Here is a 20,096-nt window from a genome sequence, read left to right as displayed (position 1 = left end):
TACTTAAACCGTTATGTTGATCAAATATAGAATATAATACATTTTGATTCGACAAACTCTTAGTATTGTATTATATTATATAAACATCCCTGCAGTTAATAACTTTAAATGCGTACATAATAAGCTTATAAACTTATAAGTTTAGTAAGTAAACTCCCGCTAAATCCGAAAGAAGTTTAGAAGAACTTCAATGGGAATTTCAAAAGAAATGTTATGTATTTTTTTCTATTTACTAGAAATTTCTCAGACTTATTAGCTGATAACGGGTTTTTTTTTTAACCAAGTTAGTATTTAGTCAGCAATTGGATCTATATAATAATAATACTAGTATATCTAAAATTATCATTTTAAGCGCTTGTTTTTTAATAAAAACATGTGTATACAACAATAATAAATAAATTATATATTTAACGGTATGTCGTTTAAAACAAGAAAAAGAAATAATAATACTAAACGTTATAAGTCGTTACAAAATATATTTTTTGGTTAGTTTTAATATTTTACTATCGATTTAATACAAATAATAATAAGCAAATTATAAATAATTGTTATATAATATATTTTCAAATTGATTACATTAAATTATAATGCAAATTAAATTACTTACCGCACAATCGCTAGAGCTAATGTCAAAGTACAAAATTTATTTTAAAGATGAAATCGACCGTAAAGTGTTAATATTGTTATACACAATAATATCCATGTCAGACGTCAATCTGTTTAATCATTATTTATTGTATTAATATAAATAACAGTAATGTATATATATATATATATATATAATTTAAAAAAAACTTGTATTTAGCAATAACCATATAAATTATACCCATAATATTATGTTACATTAATGATAGTATTATTATTAGTAGTATATAAGTATACCTATTACCTCACAAAAGTGTATATTCAAAAACATAAAGTATTAACAAAGTTGTTCCAAGCAAATTAAAAATAAATATATATATAATAAGGTTATATTTTAATAAACACTTAGGTATGTTATTTCCTTGTACATAAGAACTCAAAACGAACCTACTTGCCCGATTTTATGCCACCACCGTCCTGTTATACTTAGTACATATACATAATAATATTATGTTAGATAATACTTTTTTGTTACCTATTACTTGTACTTATTCGTAGCTGATATACCTACATTGTGCTTAATCGATATAATACTATATACAAGATTGCCTTTTAATTTATTGTTAGTTCACAAATTATTGTTTTTTTTTTTTGTTATGTACATAATATTAATTGTTTGTGCTTTTGCAATGGCTGCCAATTATATGAATTTTGTTTTATTTTATAGTATAATTATTGAAAAAATCTATTGAAACAAATATTATTATTATTATACTAAATATAGTAGGCTAAATTAAATAACTATATTTTGTTTAAATTAAAAAAAAAACTATATAGAACCTATAATATATTACATATATATTATTATTATACATACATATATGTATATATATTTTCAGCCTATATATAATAACCCTGTGCTATACAACCCAGTCGTGCGTACCTTGTATACCTTTTAGAGAGATTATAATTGTATTTAAATAATTAGTAAATGTTTTTTTTTTTTTTGTTATTTAGGTTTTATTATTGGTTGTTAAAAAAATAAACGAATAAAACTATAAAAGATGTGTGTTTATTTTCTAGCAATAGAAGATTACATTATTCGATTCTATGTACAACCCGGGTAGGAGTGGGCCAAAGAAAGTCAACTTTGAAGACAAAATATTGTCGACTTACAGAAGTATAATAATATTATGTTTATAATACTTAAAGTTTAATATTATACTTGTCGAGAAGGCTTTTTGCTTATGCAATTTTGGTACACTCGTGTGTCCGTCTGATTTCGGTTGCCGTTCGTTTAATTTAAATTGTTTTTTTTTTAATAGATAGACTTATACCATTTAATCCTAAACTTTTAATTACATTTAATAACCAACAATGGTTTACCTTTTGATAAATCTAAATATATCACTATTGCTTTCTTACTTTAATCCAGTGTTTCTGATAAAAATTCAGTGACTACAATATGTAAAGCATCTTCAATTTTTAATTTACTGTTTTTTTTTTGGAGATGCAATTCTTTATAAAATAAGTACATTTTATAAAATGTAAGATGAATATTGTTATCTCACTGCGCTACGACAGTTAATTATTTATTTATTTCTTATTGGCTATTGCTGATATTAAATCCATTTACAATATCTCATAATATATCTATTAGGTCACAACTGATAAATCAAAGTGTATGACTAAAAAAACACCCGCTTATTTGTAAGTGAAGCGTGCACGCTGTGGAAGACTAAATTTGTAAAATGTTGTGGTTAAGAATGTTAATTTACTGTTTTTTTTTTTTGGCGATGTAATTCTTTATTCAATGGTATATTTTATAGTTGACTGTACCTACCTGAATGATACTGTTTTGTAATAATTGAAGATCGAACACCATAAAAACCATTGCATGATTTTCAAAAAAAAAAATATCCATGCAACAAATAAACATAATCGTCGAGCAAGTTTTCGATTGATTTCAGACTAAACTATTTCAGTGGACGTCATCCAAAGTCTCTAACAGTTACTATAAATAATCATAATTAATTTGACCAAAGAAGTAACTTAGGTATTTAAAGTTGTTTCATTTTACTGCTTGCAAATACTAATGCGAAATGTCTGATTTTAGAGTATACGTAGAGTAATAAATATAACAAACGAATAACGGAAAAGTAGTTTATTTTATAGTTTTCATACAAAATTCTACATTTTTTATTTTTAATTGCTTTTGTGAAAATTCTACATTATAATTTTATATTATGTACCGTTTGGTCTATGGCCATGTTGAGCATTGGATCATTGGATTGAGATTTCTTAACATTTCTGAAACAAATAAATACAATTATTATTAGACTCGAACCGTTCAAAATAAATCGGCAAACACAACACATAATTATGCAAGAAGTTATTATGAACTTATTAACAAGCAATTGAAGTGGGTCTAGCGAGAAGTGACTAGGAATAATCATAAAACAGTTCAAAGGATATTTGTGAATAAACTTTTTTACCGTTGTTTTCCTATCCTATATGATTTCTAATATATTTTTATTAAATTTGATAAATTTGTCCTAAATTTTCCTAACTCTAAAAACTTTAAAAGTAACTATCCAAGACTGGTTATTGAAGCCTTTTCCCATTCTATACAATCGAAAAGAAACATTACCATATTGCAAAAAAAAAACACTATTTTATTCAATTTAATTTAAATCAATAAATAATTCCTATTTAATAACTAATCCTTACTGTACCTGTATTTTAATAAACTACACCCCATGGCGGCAAGGGGAACGTGGCCATTGAGACCATTTTGGCGGATTGCATCTTTTCAGCGCCCATTTTTGATTTTGGCTTGGTTCGTGGAGAACTCGTCAGAATAAAAAGACTGTAAAAATTCAAACAAAACAACAATTAATAATTACCGTCAAAAGTCACAATATTAAAACATGAACATGTACACAAACTCACCAAAGAGCAGAGGAGTGCACACACAAGTACAGTGTTATGCTAGATCCGATTGTGTCCGGCTATTTATACGGATATCGGTTTGCGTCAATAACAATCACACGATATTATTATTGTAATCTGGTTGCCCTCGTCTTAGACCCACACACAACATCTCTTATGCGATAAATATAGACTATCGATGAAAGTAGCATCACGGTTTGTCCGGTTAAAGTCCGACCACGAACAAACAGGAAAAGTACAAAATTTATTTCAAAGATGAAATTAACCGTAAAGTGTTAATATTGTTGTACACAATAATATGCATGTCAGTCGTCAATCTGTATAATCATTATTTATTGTATTAATATAAATAACAGTAGTTTATATATATATACCCATGTATTTAGCATGATAATCATATAAATATACGCATATTATTATGTTAAATTAATGATTGTATTATTATTATTAGTACATAAGTATATCTATTAGGTACCTAATTATTGTCCCGTCACGAAATACTAGGTAGATATATTGTCCATTTATCTTCTTAGGTATCTACATATGGGTTTAGGTAAACAGACGGAATACATCAAATCGCAGAGAATATAAATGGATAAGCCGAATAGTTGTGTAGGATGACCGAAACCGATACTTTTTCATCCCATTTTAATAGTTTGTGAAGTAAAATGTTTTATAAAAATTGATTTACTTAAATCCGTTGTTGAGTTGAAAATAATATGTAAGTAACTACTGTTCGTTTGTAATGAGTGAAGTTAGCCAATGTTAAAACATAAAAGTAGGCAAACTATAAAAATAAAAGGTTCACAAAAACCGTTATTGTAACTTTGTAAAAGTCTTATTAATACTTACTCTGCAATTTCGATATACCTACAATTTATGAGTAGATAATTGTATGTAAATTAAAACAATTTGTTAAAATTGTATTTATTAATAAGAAATTTATAAAAATAAAACTATAAATAATTCTAATTTATCAAGTTTTACAGATTTGTTTTGTTGAATAAGTATTTCTATACATACACCTTATTTTTTGGTTTGAATTGCATATTTTTAACACTTCCAAAGTAGTCAATTCAGAATTTAAAAGCTACAGTAATAAAACTGCAGAAAACGAATTTAATAATTCATTTTTAGATTGATTGCTAATAAATTTCTTATTAAAAAAAATAATTTGGTAGAACATTGTTTATTTTTATTAATACAAAAGAAAAATTCTGGTTATGCATTTATTTTAATTATTAAAAATTCAATTTAAACTTAATTCATAAAAAGTTTATGTATAATTAATATTCCGGAACTTTTATTTACATAAGTCATTATAGAACTATTTCTTGCTTTTGTGAACTTTTAAATAATTGTTTTTGTCGACATTTAATTTTAAAAAACTTTTAAATATCCGTGCCATGTACCTATACTGTTAAAATGGAACTTTTTGGAAAAATATATCTTGGAATTGAGGTTTTAATGCAGTTAAGCTCACAAGCGTTACGCTGAAGCTTTAACTCAAAATATTCAAACTCACTTCAACAGCATTCAATTATGGGCTAAAAAGTGGAAAATAATTTTGAACCCCTCAAAAAGCACAGCAGTTCAGTTTTCATTACGTCGTCCAAAAAACGTCCCCACCATAAGACTTCAATAGCGACTCAACTGAAGAACGCTAGTGGAGCACAGTTCTACAATCTTGGTGATCAGCCCATTGGACGAAGACTAAAACGTGGACGCCCACATTATTATCTTTTAAGTTTATAAACATATTGTCATTATTTATCTCCTTCTTATACTTTGAAATTGAACTTTCTATCTTATATTTGTATACAACACTGGGCATGTTTTAGTAGTTAAAGTAACTTTGTTATCCAACGTACTATAATCAGTGTTGGGAATTATCTAGATAATTTTATCTAGACAAAAAATTGTAATTAACATCTTATCTAGATAAAAAAAAGTAAATCATCTTATTATCTTATTTAGATAAACAAATCGGTTATCTGAGGTAATTAATCTAGATAGAAATTGTAACTATTTTTTAAGTTATTTATTCGTGGGTTTTACAAAAACAGGTTTCGGGATCCGACGACACGCATAATGTAGTCCTAGCCTAAAAATATTAATATACCTAGGTCCTAATGAATAGTGATTAGTGATATAAGAATATATTATTAATACATTGGGGTTGGCTTGATAGACAAGTCCAATATTCCATTGTAATCCAATGTATTTTAGTCGATTATACTAAACGTTTTTTACCTATTTTTAATAGGTAGAAGTAGATAAGAGTTATATATGTATTATCGTATAATTTAATATTTATATTCGTAGTTCTCGACTACAGTGCTCAGTTTTTATTTAATGTTGATAATTTTTTTCCCAGTACTCTCGAAATAATTACTAGTGCTATATAAAACGTGTTTATAAGAATTTTTACGATAATAATTTCAAGATTAACATTGACCTTTTGGTCCCAACAAAAAAAATGGTCGAAAGTGCAGGTGTTTATTTGAGCAGAATGGTTATAAATTATATTTTACAAATATATATACATGTCAGACGAGTCCTGTATCAGTAACTACATATAGGGTAAAGAGTAAAGACTATAAAAGTAAAATAGTAAATAGTAATACAAGTCCAATAAACAATGAGCCGTTTCCAAAAAGTTATTTGTATTTTCAATAGATAATAGTTATCTTTTCCCAACACTGACTATAATATGTTTTCCTTCTTTTTATTTTATTATAAATAGTGATCTTATTTAAAACCGACATATCGTTATTGTAAATTAACTCTAAGTTTAGATGGCACTAAGCCAGAAAAACTTTATATAATAAAAAAAAAAAAAAGCTCACAAGCGATTATATAATATTTCTTGATGCGTAACACAATTATAATGAAGTTAGATTTGTATTTTTGTTTCACATGTTTTTTAAAAGTACTCATAATTTACTAGGCACGTTCTGAGGCCAGACTCGAATTCACCGAAGAAAATCCAAAACAATTGCTTTTGTTTTGGTTCTTCTTAAAAAAAAAAAATAGTCAGAATTTGTTGTACACTGTAATAATTTGTCAAAAAAGTTGTGTAAAGAGAATTCAGCTTTTTTAAGTTTATCCTCGACATATTTTTTAAAAACTAGAAAAATCTATATTTTATAATATTATAATATTATGTAATACCAGCACAGTGCGCTCACAAAATTGCGATTATGACTTTTTAATCGACAATAAATTACAAGAGAGTCTATAACATTGGTAACATGAATTTTTGTTTTATTTAAAAATTATTTATCACATATATTGTTTTATTTATAACTGGCTTTAACTACCCGACTACATCTGGGACACCAAACTTTGCTGGAATTGCTAGATTTTTTTCATTGAAATTCTCTACTGTTTATCGTTTATTTTAATGGCCAATTCATTATTCGTTTGGCAATGTCGACCATAATGCCAGCAGTACAGCAAGTGGATTATATAATATTTCACCTTGGACGCACAACTTAAAACGGTATTTTGTATTGATGGTTGTTTTGTGTTTAAAATAGGGTCAATGGATCCTGTACATTTTTATTTTATATTTAATCTTCGATATTTAAACGAGCATATTTTGTTTTAGTCATAACGAAATATTATATTTTCCGTCAATATAATGGTGATTACATAAAAAAGGTTAACAATCCGGACAACCGGATAAAAAAGTATGATAATCTTTTTGAACTACAACGTTAAAAATTTCATCTTCCAAGGTAAAACGTAGGTACAATAATATTTGCTGCACTTTTCCTGTTTGGTCGTGGTCGGACTTTAACCGGACAAACCGTGATGCTACTTTCATCGATGGTCTATATTTATCGCATAAGAGATGTTGTGAGTGGGTCTAAGACGAGGGCAACAAGATCATTGCACTCAGATTACAATAATACTATTGTGTTATTGTTATTGACGCAAACCGATGTCCGTATAAATTGCCGGACACAATCGGATCTAGCATACTGCATAACACTGTATTTCTGTGTGCACTTCTCTGCTCTTTGGTGAGTTTATTGTGTACATGTTCATATTTTAGTATTGTTACTATTGGCGGTAATTAATAATTTTCGTTTTGTTTGAATTTTTACAGTCTTTTTATTCCGACGAGTTCTCCACGAACCAAGCCAAAATCAAAAATGGGCGCTGAAAAGATGCAATCCGCCAACACAGTCTCAAACGCCACGTTCCCCTTGCCGCCACGGGGTGTAGTTTATTAAGATACAGGTACAGTAAGGATTATTTATTACATAGGATATATATATTGATTTAAATTAAATTGAATAAAATAGTGTTTTTTTTGCAATATGGTAATGTTTCTTTTCGATTGTATAGAATGGGAAAAGGCTTCAATAACCAGTTTTGGATAATTACTTTTAAAGTTTTTAGAGTTGGGAAAATTTAGGACAAGACAAAAAGGGGTTGAGTGTAGCATTGTTTTTATTTGTGCTCCTTTTTTTATTCTGCGCTCCATTTCCCGTCCTAAATTTTAAACTTTAAATATAATTATCCAAAACTATTTATTGATCAGTCACAATGTTCAGAAATGTATTCTTAATTTTAACCGTTAAATAAAATATATAACCGCGTGACCGTTTAAGCTTCAAAATTTGATAGAGCTCTGGAAAATAAAATACACATTTAGTAATTTTATAATATTGTAAAAAAAAACAAAAATGTTTTCGAAAATTATGTAGTTATTTTATGAAAAAATTAGTGATATAATTAATATAGTTTCTAAAATTACAATACAAAATTTTGTATTATTAACACTTTTTTCTCTGTAAGTACATAACAAAATATTCAATTCACAGAAACACAAATTATTCTAAACAGAAATATCGATTAAAAGCGCTTTGGTACTCGATCCGTTTTAATTTATTATACTTAAAGAATAAGTTCATAATTAATGTTTTGTTTGAAAATCTATTTTTTACTATACTTGCTAATAACACTATTGCTAACATTAGTAAATTAGTTGGTTAAATATTATAATGATAATTTGTTTATTGCACAATAATAATTGAAGTAATATTTTAATAATATGAACAATTTACAATGCACTGTATCAAATTATCAATCAAATTTAATAAAAATATATTAGAAATCATATAAGGTAGAAAAACAACGATAAAAAAGTTTATCAATATATTTCCTTTGAACTGTTTTGTGATTATTTCTAGTCACTTTTCGCTAGACCCACTTCAATTGCTTGTTAATAAGTACAATATAACTTTTCGCATAATTATGTGTTGTGTTTGCCGATTTATTTTGAACGGTTCGAGTCTAATAATAATTGTATTTATTTGTTTCAGAAATGTTAAGAAATCTCAATCCAATGATCCAATGCTCAACATGGCCATAGACCAAACGGTACATAATATAAAATTATAATGTAGAATTTTCACAAAAGCAATTAAAAATAAAAAATGTAGAATTTTGTATGAAAACTATAAAATAAACTACTTTTCCGTTATTCGTTTGTTATATTTATTACTCTACGTATACTCTAAAATCAGACATTTCGCATTAGTATTTGCAAGCAGTAAAATGAAACAACTTTAAATACCTAAGTTACTTCTTTGGTCAAATTAATTATGATTATTTATAGTAACTGTTAGAGACTTTGGATGACGTCCACTGAAATAGTTTAGTCTGAAATCAATCGAAAACTTGCTCGACGATTATGTTTATTTGTTGCATGGATATTTTTTTTTTTGAAAATCATGCAATGGTTTTTATGGTGTTCGATCTTCAATTATTACAAAACAGTATCATTCAGGTAGGTACAGTCAACTATAAAATATACCATTGAATAAAGAATTACATCGCCAAAAAAAAAAAACAGTAAATTAACATTCTTAACCACAACATTTTACAAATTTAGTCTTCCACAGCGTGCACGCTTCACTTACAAATAAGCGGGTGTTTTTTTAGTCATACAATTTGATTTATCAGTTGTGACCTAATAGATATATTATGAGATATTGTAAATGGATTTAATATCAGCAATAGCCAATAAGAAATAAATAAATAATTAACTGTCGTAGCGCAGTGAGATAACAATATTCATCTTACATTTTATAAAATGTACTTATTTTATAATGTTATTTTTATATTTAACATCTTTATTTTTTTACCAACTAATTGCCTTAGTACAGTCCATTAAATAAAATGTAGATAATAGTTTCAAATTATTATTATGAAAAAAAAAAAATTTTAATTAAACAAACGACAACCGAAATCAGACGGACACACGAGTTTACCAAAACTGCATATGCAAAGCCGTCTCGACAAGTATAATATTAAGTAATTACTATAAACATAATATTATTATACTTCTGTAAGTCGACAATATTTTGTCTTTAAAGTTGACTTTCCTTGGCCCACTCCTACCCGGGTTGTACATAGAATCGAATAATGTAACCTTCTATTGATAGAAAATAAACACACACCTTTTATAGTTTTAATCGTTTATTTTTTTAACAACCCATAATAAAACCTAAATAACAAAAAAAAATTGTACTATTCGTTTAAACACAATTATAATCTCTCTAAAAGGTATACAAGGTATGCACGACTGGGTTGTATAGCACAGGGTTATAATATATAGGCTGACAATATATATATGTATGTATAATAATAATATATAAGCAATATATTATACTATACAGATTTTTTTTAAACAAAATATAGTTTTTAATTTAGCCTACTATACTTAGTATAATAATAATATTTGTTTCAATAGAGTTTCTCAATAATTATAATATAAAATAAAACAAAATTCATGTAATTGGCAGCCATTGCAAAAGCACAAACAATTATAATTATGTACACAAAAAAAAAAACGAAAAAACAATAATTTGTGAACTAACAGTAAATTAAAAGGTAATCTTGTATATAGTTTTATATCGATGAAGCACAATGTAGGTATATCAGCTACAAGTAAGTACAAATAATAGGTAACAAAAAAGTATTATCTAACATAATATTATTATGTATATGTACAAAGTATAAGAGGACGGTGGTGGCATAAAATCAGCTAAGTAGATACGTTTTGAGTTTTTATGGACAAGAAAATAACATACCTAAGTGTTTATTAAAATATAACATTGCTCGGAACAACTTAATTAATATATTTTGTTACTGAATATACACTTTAGTAAGGTAGGTGTTGTAATAATACAAATAAACAATGTTCTACCAAATTGTTTTTTTAATAAGAAATTTATTAACAATCAATCTAAAAATAAATTATTAAATTCATTTTTCTGCAGTTTTATTACTGTAGCTTTTAAATTCTGAATTAACTACTTTAGAAGTGTTAAAAATGTGCAATACAAACCGAAAAAAAAGATGTATGTATAGAAATACTTATTGAACAAGAAAAAATCTGTAAAAAACTTGATAAATTAGAATTATTTATAGTTTTTTTTTTATTGTACTATAAATTTCTTTTTAATAAAAACAATTTTTACAAATTGTTTTAATTTACATACAATTAATCTACTCATAAATTGTAGGTATATCGAAATTGCAGAGTAAGTATTAATAAGACTTTTACAAAGTTACAATAACGGTTTTTGTGAACCTTTTATTTTTATAGTTTGCCTACTTTTATGTTTTAACATTGGCTAACTTCACTCTTCGTACAAACGAACAGTAGTTACTTACATACTATTTTCAAGTCAACAACGGATTTAAGTAAATCAATTTTTATAAAACATTTTACTTCACAAACTATCAAAATGGGATGAAAAAGTATCGGTTTCGGTCATCGTATACAACTATTCGGCTTATCCTATTATATTTTCTGCGATTTAATGTATTCCGTCTGTTTACCTAAACCCATATGTAGATACTCAAGAAGATCGGTGTTGGTGAGTGGCGGCCCAATCCCTAAATCAAGTATGAGTTGCGGCCACATAACAATTACCACTTTATATAAGCCTATTAGCGTTACCCAGGAGACACCACGGGGAGGTTGGCTGAATTGTCTCCCAAAAATTTGTTTTTTGGTCAAGTTAAGGTCAAGTTTGGTCATGTTATTTGCCAATGAGCGTTCCGTCGTTGTCATTTTTTTTTTTTTTTAATATTATTGAGAGAATTTAAAACTTAAAGTTTTGACAAATTCAAACTGTCCGATCTCCTTGTTAGAAGCATTGTCATTTGTTCATCTCCAATAAACGCTTCTTTCTCGCACATTTTATTACATTTTCTTAATAATTTACTTCTAAATTTTATATACGTTCCGGGTTTGAATTTCATGTAGCACATTAACGAAGTTATAGATAAATATCTGGAATTTAGATGGCTAGTATAGAATGAACCGTTTAATTTTGAATACAAATTTTCTCAGCTGTTCGTGGTACGGTTGTAGCTGGCAGTAAATTGTGCCCAAAAGCTGGGGAGGAACGTCGCGTCTGGTGAAATGTAGTTAAACTAATTAAATCCTATAAGATATTGAGTGGATCTCTTTCAAAAAATCATCCTGTATAAGTGAATTGGCGATAAAAGTTTCAAGATAAATGGACAATATACTTACCTGGAATTTCGTGACGGCCTAATTAGGTACCTAATAGGTATACTTATGTACTAATAACAATAATACTATCATTAATTTAACATAATAATATGCGTATATTTATATGGTTATCATGCTAAATACATGGGTTTTTTTATATATATATATATATAAATTACTGTTATTTATGTTAATACAATAAATAATGATTATACAGATTGACGACTGACATGAATATTATTGTGTACAACAATATTAACACTTTACGGTTAATTTCATCTTTGAAATAAATTTTGTACTTTTCCTGTTTGTTCGTGGTCGGACTTTAACCGACAAAACGGGATGCTAATTTCATCGATGGTCTATATCTATAACATAAAAGATGTTGTGTGTGTGTCTATGGCGAGGGCAACAAGATCACTACACTCAGATTACAATAATAATATTGTGTGATTGTCATTGACGCAAACCGATATCCGTATAAATAGCCGGACACAATCGGATCTAGCATAACACTGTACTTGTGTGTGCACTCCTCTGCTCTTTGGTGAGTTTATTGTGTACATGTTCATATTTTAGTATTGTGACTTTTGGCGGTAATTATTAATTTTCGTTTTGTTTGAATTTTTACAGTCTTTTATTCTGACGAGTTCTCCACGAACAAAGCCAAAAAATCAAAAATGGCCGCTGAAAAAATGCAATCTGCCAAAACCGCCACGTTCCCGTTCCCCTTGCCACCGCAAGGCGGATCTTGGTAAAAAAAACAGGTACAGTAAAGATTAGTTATTACATAGGAATTACAAAATTGATTTAGATTTAATTGAATAAAATAGTGTTTAATTTTTTTTGAAATACGATAATGTTTCTTTTTGATTGTATAGAATGGGAAAAGGCTTCAATAACCAGTCTTGGATAATTACTTTTAAAGTTATTAGACTTGGGAAAATTTAGGACAAGACAAAGGGAGTGGAGTGTAGCATTGTTTTTATTTGTGCTCCTTTTTTTATTCTGCACTCCATTTTCCGTCCTAAATTTTAAACTTTAAATACAATTATCGAAAACTGATTATTAATCAGTCATAATGTTCAGCAATTTATTCTTAATTTTAACCGTTAAATAAAATATATAACCGCGTGACCGTTTAAGTTTCAACATTTGATAGGGCTCTCGCAAAAATAAAATGAAATATTTATGAAAAAATCAGTGACTTGTCCTTCGTGACTAAACGGGCTACGTTAGGTTTAAGTTTGTATAGTTAACCATTTTTTTTCTGTAAGTACAAAACAAAATAATGAATTCACAGAAATAAAAATTGTTCTAAATAAAAATATCGATTAAAAGCGCTTTGGTACTCGACCCGTTTTTAATTTATTATACTTAAAGTATAAGTTCATAAATGTTTTGTTTGAAAATCTATTTCTTACTATACTTGCTATACCGCTAATAAAACTATTGCTAACATTAGTAAAGTAGTTGCCTAAGTGTTATAACGATAATTTGTTTTATTACACAATAATAATTGAAGTAATATTTTAATAATATGAACAATTTACAATGTACTGTTATGCAATTGTAATTTTTTTCTTTGTCTCTTTAATAAAATTTAATAAAAATGTATAAGAAATCATATAGGATAGGAAAACAACGGTAAAAAAGTTGATCAACATATTTCCTTTGAACTGTTTTATGATTATTTCTAGTCATTTCTCGCTAAACCCACTTCAATTGCTTGATAATAAGTACAATATAACTTTTCGCATAATTATGTGTTGTGTTTATCGATTTATTTTGAACGGTTTCAGTCTAATAATAATTGTATTTATTTGTTTCAGAAATGTTAAGAAATCTCAATCCAATGTTCCAATGCTCAACATGGCCATAGACCAAACGGTACATAACAATATATTTTAATGTAGAATTTTCACAAAAGCAGTTAATAAAAAAAAAAAATTTAAAAATGTAGAATTTTGTATGAAAACTATAAAATAAACTAGACTTTTCCGTTATTCGTTTGTTATATTTATTACTCTACGTATACTCTAAAATCAGACATTTCGCATTAGTATTTGCAAGCAGTAAAATGAAACAACTTTAAATACCTAAGTTACTTCTTTGGTCAAATTAATTATGATTATTTATAGTAACTGTTAGAGACTTTGGATGACGTCCACTGAAATAGTTTAGTCTGAAACCAATTGAAAACTTGCTCGACGATTACATTTATTTGTTGCATGGATATTTTTTTTTTTTAAATCATGCAATGGTTTTCATGGTATGTGATCATTATTTATTACAAAACAGTATCATTCAGGATTTTATCATTCAACATTTTACAAATTTAGTCATCCACAGGGTGCACGCTTCACTTACAAATAAACGGGTGTTTCCTTAGTTGTACATTATGATTTATCAGTTGTAACATCTTTATTTTTTTAACAACTAATTGCCTTGGTAAAGTCCAATAAATAAAATGTAAGATGGTAGTTTCAAATTATTATTATCTATTAAAAATAAAACAATTTAAATTAAACGAACGGCAACCGAAATCAGACGGACACACGAGTGTACCAAAATTGCATAAGCAAAGAGCCGTCTCGACAAGTATAATATTAAGTAAGTATTATAAACATAATACTATTATACTTATGTAAGTCGACAATATTTTGTCTTCAAAGTTGACTTTCCTTGGCCCACTTCTAACCGGGTTGTACATAGAAACGAATAATGTAACCTTCTATTGATGGAAAATAAACACACACCTTTTATAGTTTTATTCGTTTATTTTTTTAACATCCAATAATAAAACCTAAATAACAAAAAAAAAAAACATTTACTATTCGTTCAAATACAATTATAATCTCTCTAAAAGGTATGCAAGGTACGCATGACTGGGCTGTATAGCACAGGGTTAAAATATATATAGGCTGAATATGAATATATATATATATATATATATATATATATATATATATATATACAATAATTTGTGAACTAACAATAAATTAAAAGGTAATCTTGTATATAGTTTTATATCGATGAAGCACAATGTAGGTATATCAGCTACAAGTAAGTACAAATAATAGGTAACAAAAAAGTATTATCTAACATAATATTATTATGTATATGTACAAAGTATAAGAGGACGGTGGTGGCATAAAATTGGGTAAGTTGGTTCGTTTTGAGTTCTTATGTACAAGGAAATAACATACCTAAGTGTTTATTAAAATATAACATTGCTCGGAACAACTTAATTAGTACTTTATGATTTTGAATATACACTTTTATTATTAACTACTATTATTTGTCCGTTATCAGCAGTTCATCTTCTGTTATCAACTCTTTGCCGGCAATCCTCAAAATTGATAACAATGATAGCTCTTATCATTTTATTTTTTTTTAAATAAAAATTTATATTATGTTATTACAACAAATAACCACAGTTTAAATAAAAATGTATCTAATCTGTATATTATAACTTAAAAAGTATAACATTTAATTTTCATTTTAAACTGTTTTTGTACTTTATTATTATTACTTGCTAGGTACTTCGTAATTAGTTTTAGTTATAGTTTCACTACTCTTCCTGCCAGTAACCTTGTTTGTAATTAGTGTAATTAATATGAAAAAGAGAGTCGTAATAACAGGCATGGGTGCCATTTGCTCAGCCGGTCTTGGTAAAACTACATGTTGGAATAACGTTTTACTTGGAAAATCATTTGTAAGAAAACTGGACAGCGATTTGTACAAAAATATACCATCGAAAATCGCCGCCACCCTGGACGGACTCAGTCTACCCGATACCATACCCAAAAGTAAGTTGCGTTCAATGGCTCCATCGACACGTTTAGCTTTACTGGCGGCGCAAGAAGCCATTAATGATTCCAAGCTTTTTGACCAGTCCGTCGACAGGGAAAACATCGGAGTCAGCGTAGGAATCGGAATGGTAGACCTGGAAGACGTGTGTCGCACGGCCAAAGCTCTAGAATCCAGCTACAGTCGGGTTAGCCCTTATTTTGTACCAAGGATTCTGATCAATATGGCTGCCGGCCATATCAGTATGGAATACGGATGTCAGGGACCTAACCACGCAGTGTCCACCGCCTGTGCTACCGGAGCTCACGCCATCGGCGACGGTTTTCGTTTTATACAACACGGTCAAGCCGTAGCAATGATTTGTGGAGCCGCCGAATCGTGCATAAGCCCATTATCGATGGCTGCGTTCTGTAGATTACGAGCGTTATCCACTCAAAACGATACGCCCGAATCAGCATCAAGGCCGTTTGACAATAGTAGAGATGGATTTGTAATGGGTGAAGGTTCGGCGATTTTGATTTTAGAAGAACTTCAACACGCGCTTGGTAGAAATGCTCAAATTTATGGAGAAATTGTCGGCTACGGCATGTCAGGCGATGCGGCACATTTGACTTCTCCGCCTGTCGATGGACAAGGAGCCTATTTGGCCATGGATAGAGCTGTCCGTGATGCAAATATCGACAAAACTCAAATCACCTACGTCAATGCCCACGCCACTTCTACTCCTGTTGGAGATTCGATAGAACTAACAGCGATAAATAGACTCTTTGGCGAACACAGCAAAAACATACACGTATCGTCCACAAAAGGGGCACACGGCCATTTATTGGGTTCTGCTGGCAATTTGGAAAGCGTCTTCACCGTCATGGCTTGCGACGAGGGCGTTATACCGCCGACGGCAAATTTAATCAACATCTGTAAAGAAGCTGAACGTTTGATTTGCGTTTCCGAAAATTCAGTAAATTGGCGAGAGGAGAAAAGATACGCATTGAAAAATGCCTTTGGTTTTGGAGGTACCAACGCGAGCCTCTGCTTTTCCAACTATGTCCTATAAGAGTCCAATTAAAGAATAAACAAGGTAAAATGTATTGAATATTAATTTTAATTAACTAAATGGATCGCAGAACGCCAATGCTGTGAGTGCTTTTTGATGACCTTCGTATTCACGTTCGATGTTGCCCGTTTCGACGTTCCACAATCTTGCCATGCCGTCTGACGAAGCTGAAAAATAAAACAGGGTTAAATGGTGGAAAAATGTACTTAAAAAACCAATATTGTTTGGTTGATAAAACTATTTAGAAATAGAATAGTTATCTGGTTTTAAGTATTAGTTTATTTTTTAAAAACCAATAAAAATGTGTTCAAACATAAATTCTATATGTTTTATAAAAACAAATAATTTTATTTATTTATTTATTTAGTAAATGGAAATGTATTTAATATTTTTAAATAAAAATTTACTTCTAGTCAATAACACGTTTGTCATTTTCTATTTTTTACTGTATCAGGCCTCTAACTACTACATCAGAAAAAAAATTGAGTAAATTTAGTCACATCTATACATTTTTTAAAAAGTGATCTAATTTAATGTTTAATTCATAATTGATAAAAAAAACAATAAACAAGTTTAATTTAAAACCACAAGTTTTTTTTTTCAAAAAGAATATTAGGATTTCTTAAATTTAAAGATATAAATTAAAAATAGAAGTAAAAACTATAAATTGTATCCAAATATAAGGATTTTTAATTTTAATAAATAATTATTTTAAAAAAATTACTTGAAATACCTACATTTTTATTTACTGTATGTATGTAAACTTATACTTATATAATTTGTTTTATTTGAAATAGTATTTTCATTTCTACATAAATAAAGAACTATTCAGAGTTGAAAAAAAACATTTATTTTAAAATTATTATTAGTCAGGTGGCACTGCTGAGAGCTTTCCTATTCACACATTATGTCATTGTATCATTGTCATCAGACTTGCTGATTATACATATTTTGTATAGATTGTAAATAAAGAAAATATATTTTTAATAAAAAATTATTATTATTTGTTATTTAAATTTGTTCAAATAAGAACACATTATTATTTGTTATTAAAATTTTTTTTTAGTTACTTTTTATTTCAAATAAATGTTTGATTTTAAAAGGTTTAAATTGCGTTAGTTTAAAAATGTAACTTTTAAAATGTTTTTGTCTTATAAAACAATATTAATTTTTAATTGTAGGTAAAATAGATGGAAAAAATCAACTTGTTAAGTAACAATTTTTAATAAAAGTTATTTGTTAAACTAAATTAAGACACATAATGTATTATTGTGTTTTGTTACCCGTTAACAAATGTTCGGAATCGTTACTGAATGCAGTATCCCACACCCATCTTTGGTGTTCGTCTTTCAGTTCTTGTTTCAAAGAAAAATCGCTGGTCTTCCATACGCAAGCTGTTTGATCGGCTGAAGAAGTCACCAATAGTCTAATGGCAAAATATGGTTATTATATTTTAAGTAACAACATCAAAAAAAAAAAAGTAAATAACAAATGAAGTAATCTTTACGTCGAGTTTGGACTAAATTTACAATGAAGAGCGTATTTTCTGTGGGCTATCATTTTGTGCTCTGGGCTGAGTCTGGTGCCGTCGCCATTGAATTTCCAAAGGTAACAGTTACCTTTGTTATTCACTGAAGCGACGTACTCTGCATTCGAATCGACGGCCACACATTGAATAGAAGCGTCGACTTCGGGTATCTAAATAAAAAAAGGTGGCAAGTTGAATAGATTTTTCTAAAAATAAAAAAAGTAAAAGATAAGCTAAAGTACTGTCAGTCCCAGGTGAATCACCCCATATTGGCACGGGCTGTTAAAAAAATTTGCCTTTGCCACTCACAACAACCCCGTTCTCTATCTCTCTGGGCAATTTAGAAATAATTACAAATTGTATACACTAGCCAAAAAAATCTTACGAGTTGTTCATTGTGGTCAGTCTTCAAATCCCATATGTGTAGCAAACCTGATTGGTCGCCTAAAAGTAATTCTCCTTGATTCGGATGAAGACATATACTAGTGATTGGAGCGTTTGTTTGAAATATCCTTTGACATTGTAAATTTCTAGATCTGTAGTAAAAGAATGAACCATTAGGTAAAGTTATCATCTCGTGTATTGTTATTACATTACCTTAGGTCCCAAACGCGAGCACTGCAATCTTCTCCACAAGTAAACATCCATTTACCGTCTTCATGAAAACCGACCCCGGTAATATTTTTGGATATTCCTTCATAGTTCAAAATAGGATTAGGATTACTCGAGTTCAAATCATACATTCTAATATGCTGGAAACCTGTGTGATAAAAGTATTTTAATAGGTTTGAACTAAAAAAAAAAAAAAAAAAAAAAACACTAGAGATAAAAATAATAATTTTTACCCGCAGCGGCTAAAAGTTGCCTGTCTGGTGTTATTTCCAATGCGTTTACTTGCTGTATGAATCTAGTTAAGTTCATATTTAAAATACTGTTTTCAAAAAAGAATACCGTGTAGTTTGTTATTTTACAATCAAATCTAAAGCTGGGCTACATATTATGTTCAATAAACCAATTATACATTTAGTGACCCGTGATTAGTTTAATTAAGTAACAATAAACTATTTAAATTTCCAATTTTCTCTATGACCCGCCAAACATACCGCAAACATAATATTATATGTTACATCATAATTTTTACAATGCAATCAAAGGATACAGAGTCCAAATGTGTTAAACTTCTGTTGCAAACGCCCGTGTTGGCGTGCCATAATTTTATCGTATGATCATAACCACCGGTAGCTAATAACACTTTTTCAGTTAATGCATTGTCGACCATAATTATTATTAAAAGAATATACAACTCGAGCTTAGGAAACCGCACAAAACATTTGGTTAACCATACAGAAAACGACTTCTCAATCGACGATTTTAATAATTAAAAATATAACTACAATGTATTTTGTTAAATTCGAGTTGTTATAAATAAATTTAATTCAAATATTTTTGGCAATTTCGTCCAACTTTCGGCAATCGGCTTTGGTTGTGTTATCAACCAGTAAATATTTATTAGCTATTATCACTAATTTTATTATCCGTGTGATAAGCGGCAGTTGCTCGTGCGGGTTAACCATATTATACCACGGTATGATACAATGAGGTAACCACTGAACACT

At 28.6% G+C, this 20,096-nt stretch overlaps 2 protein-coding genes and 2 long non-coding RNA genes across 4 annotated transcripts; 2 read left to right on the top strand and 2 right to left on the bottom strand.

The window, feature by feature from the left end:
• Positions 1–2,734: 2,734 nt before the first annotated feature.
• On the bottom strand, positions 2,735–3,677 carry LOC126843100 (uncharacterized). Its single transcript, XR_007686393.1, has 3 exons — positions 3,538–3,677; positions 3,321–3,454; positions 2,735–2,895 (listed from the first exon to the last, which is right to left on the bottom strand). It is a non-coding gene; the product is annotated as an uncharacterized LOC126843100 (long non-coding RNA).
• Positions 3,678–7,425: 3,748 nt separating this feature from the next.
• On the top strand, positions 7,426–9,037 carry LOC126842965 (uncharacterized). Its single transcript, XR_007686385.1, has 3 exons — positions 7,426–7,568; positions 7,655–7,788; positions 8,877–9,037. It is a non-coding gene; the product is annotated as an uncharacterized LOC126842965 (long non-coding RNA).
• A 6,424-nt stretch (positions 9,038–15,461) lies between these two features.
• LOC126843012 (3-oxoacyl-[acyl-carrier-protein] synthase, mitochondrial) lies at positions 15,462–17,409 on the top strand. Its single transcript, XM_050580306.1, has one exon. It carries the CDS (start codon positions 15,705–15,707, stop codon positions 16,950–16,952), a length of 1,248 nt encoding a protein of 415 aa, XP_050436263.1. The 5' UTR covers positions 15,462–15,704; the 3' UTR covers positions 16,953–17,409.
• Positions 16,983–19,996, bottom strand: LOC126843014 (target of rapamycin complex subunit lst8). The gene is made up of 7 exons (XM_050580307.1): positions 19,640–19,996; positions 19,326–19,377; positions 19,078–19,240; positions 18,866–19,016; positions 18,460–18,650; positions 18,236–18,378; positions 16,983–17,119 (listed from the first exon to the last, which is right to left on the bottom strand). Exons 1-7 carry the CDS (start codon positions 19,757–19,759, stop codon positions 17,004–17,006), a joined length of 936 nt encoding a protein of 311 aa, XP_050436264.1. The 5' UTR covers positions 19,760–19,996; the 3' UTR covers positions 16,983–17,003.
• Between the last annotated feature and the right edge of the window lie 100 nt (positions 19,997–20,096).

Source organism: Adelges cooleyi, unplaced genomic scaffold (genome assembly GCF_023614345.1).
Source record: "Adelges cooleyi isolate 19-005CV unplaced genomic scaffold, UGA_ACOO_1.1 ACOO_flye_CR_arks_rails_tigmint_CR_PRNA_574, whole genome shotgun sequence".
Classification (NCBI taxonomy): domain Eukaryota; kingdom Metazoa; phylum Arthropoda; class Insecta; order Hemiptera; family Adelgidae; genus Adelges; species Adelges cooleyi.
The sequence above is the reverse complement of the archived record's forward strand: the minus strand, read 5'-3'. Positions and strand labels throughout refer to the sequence as shown.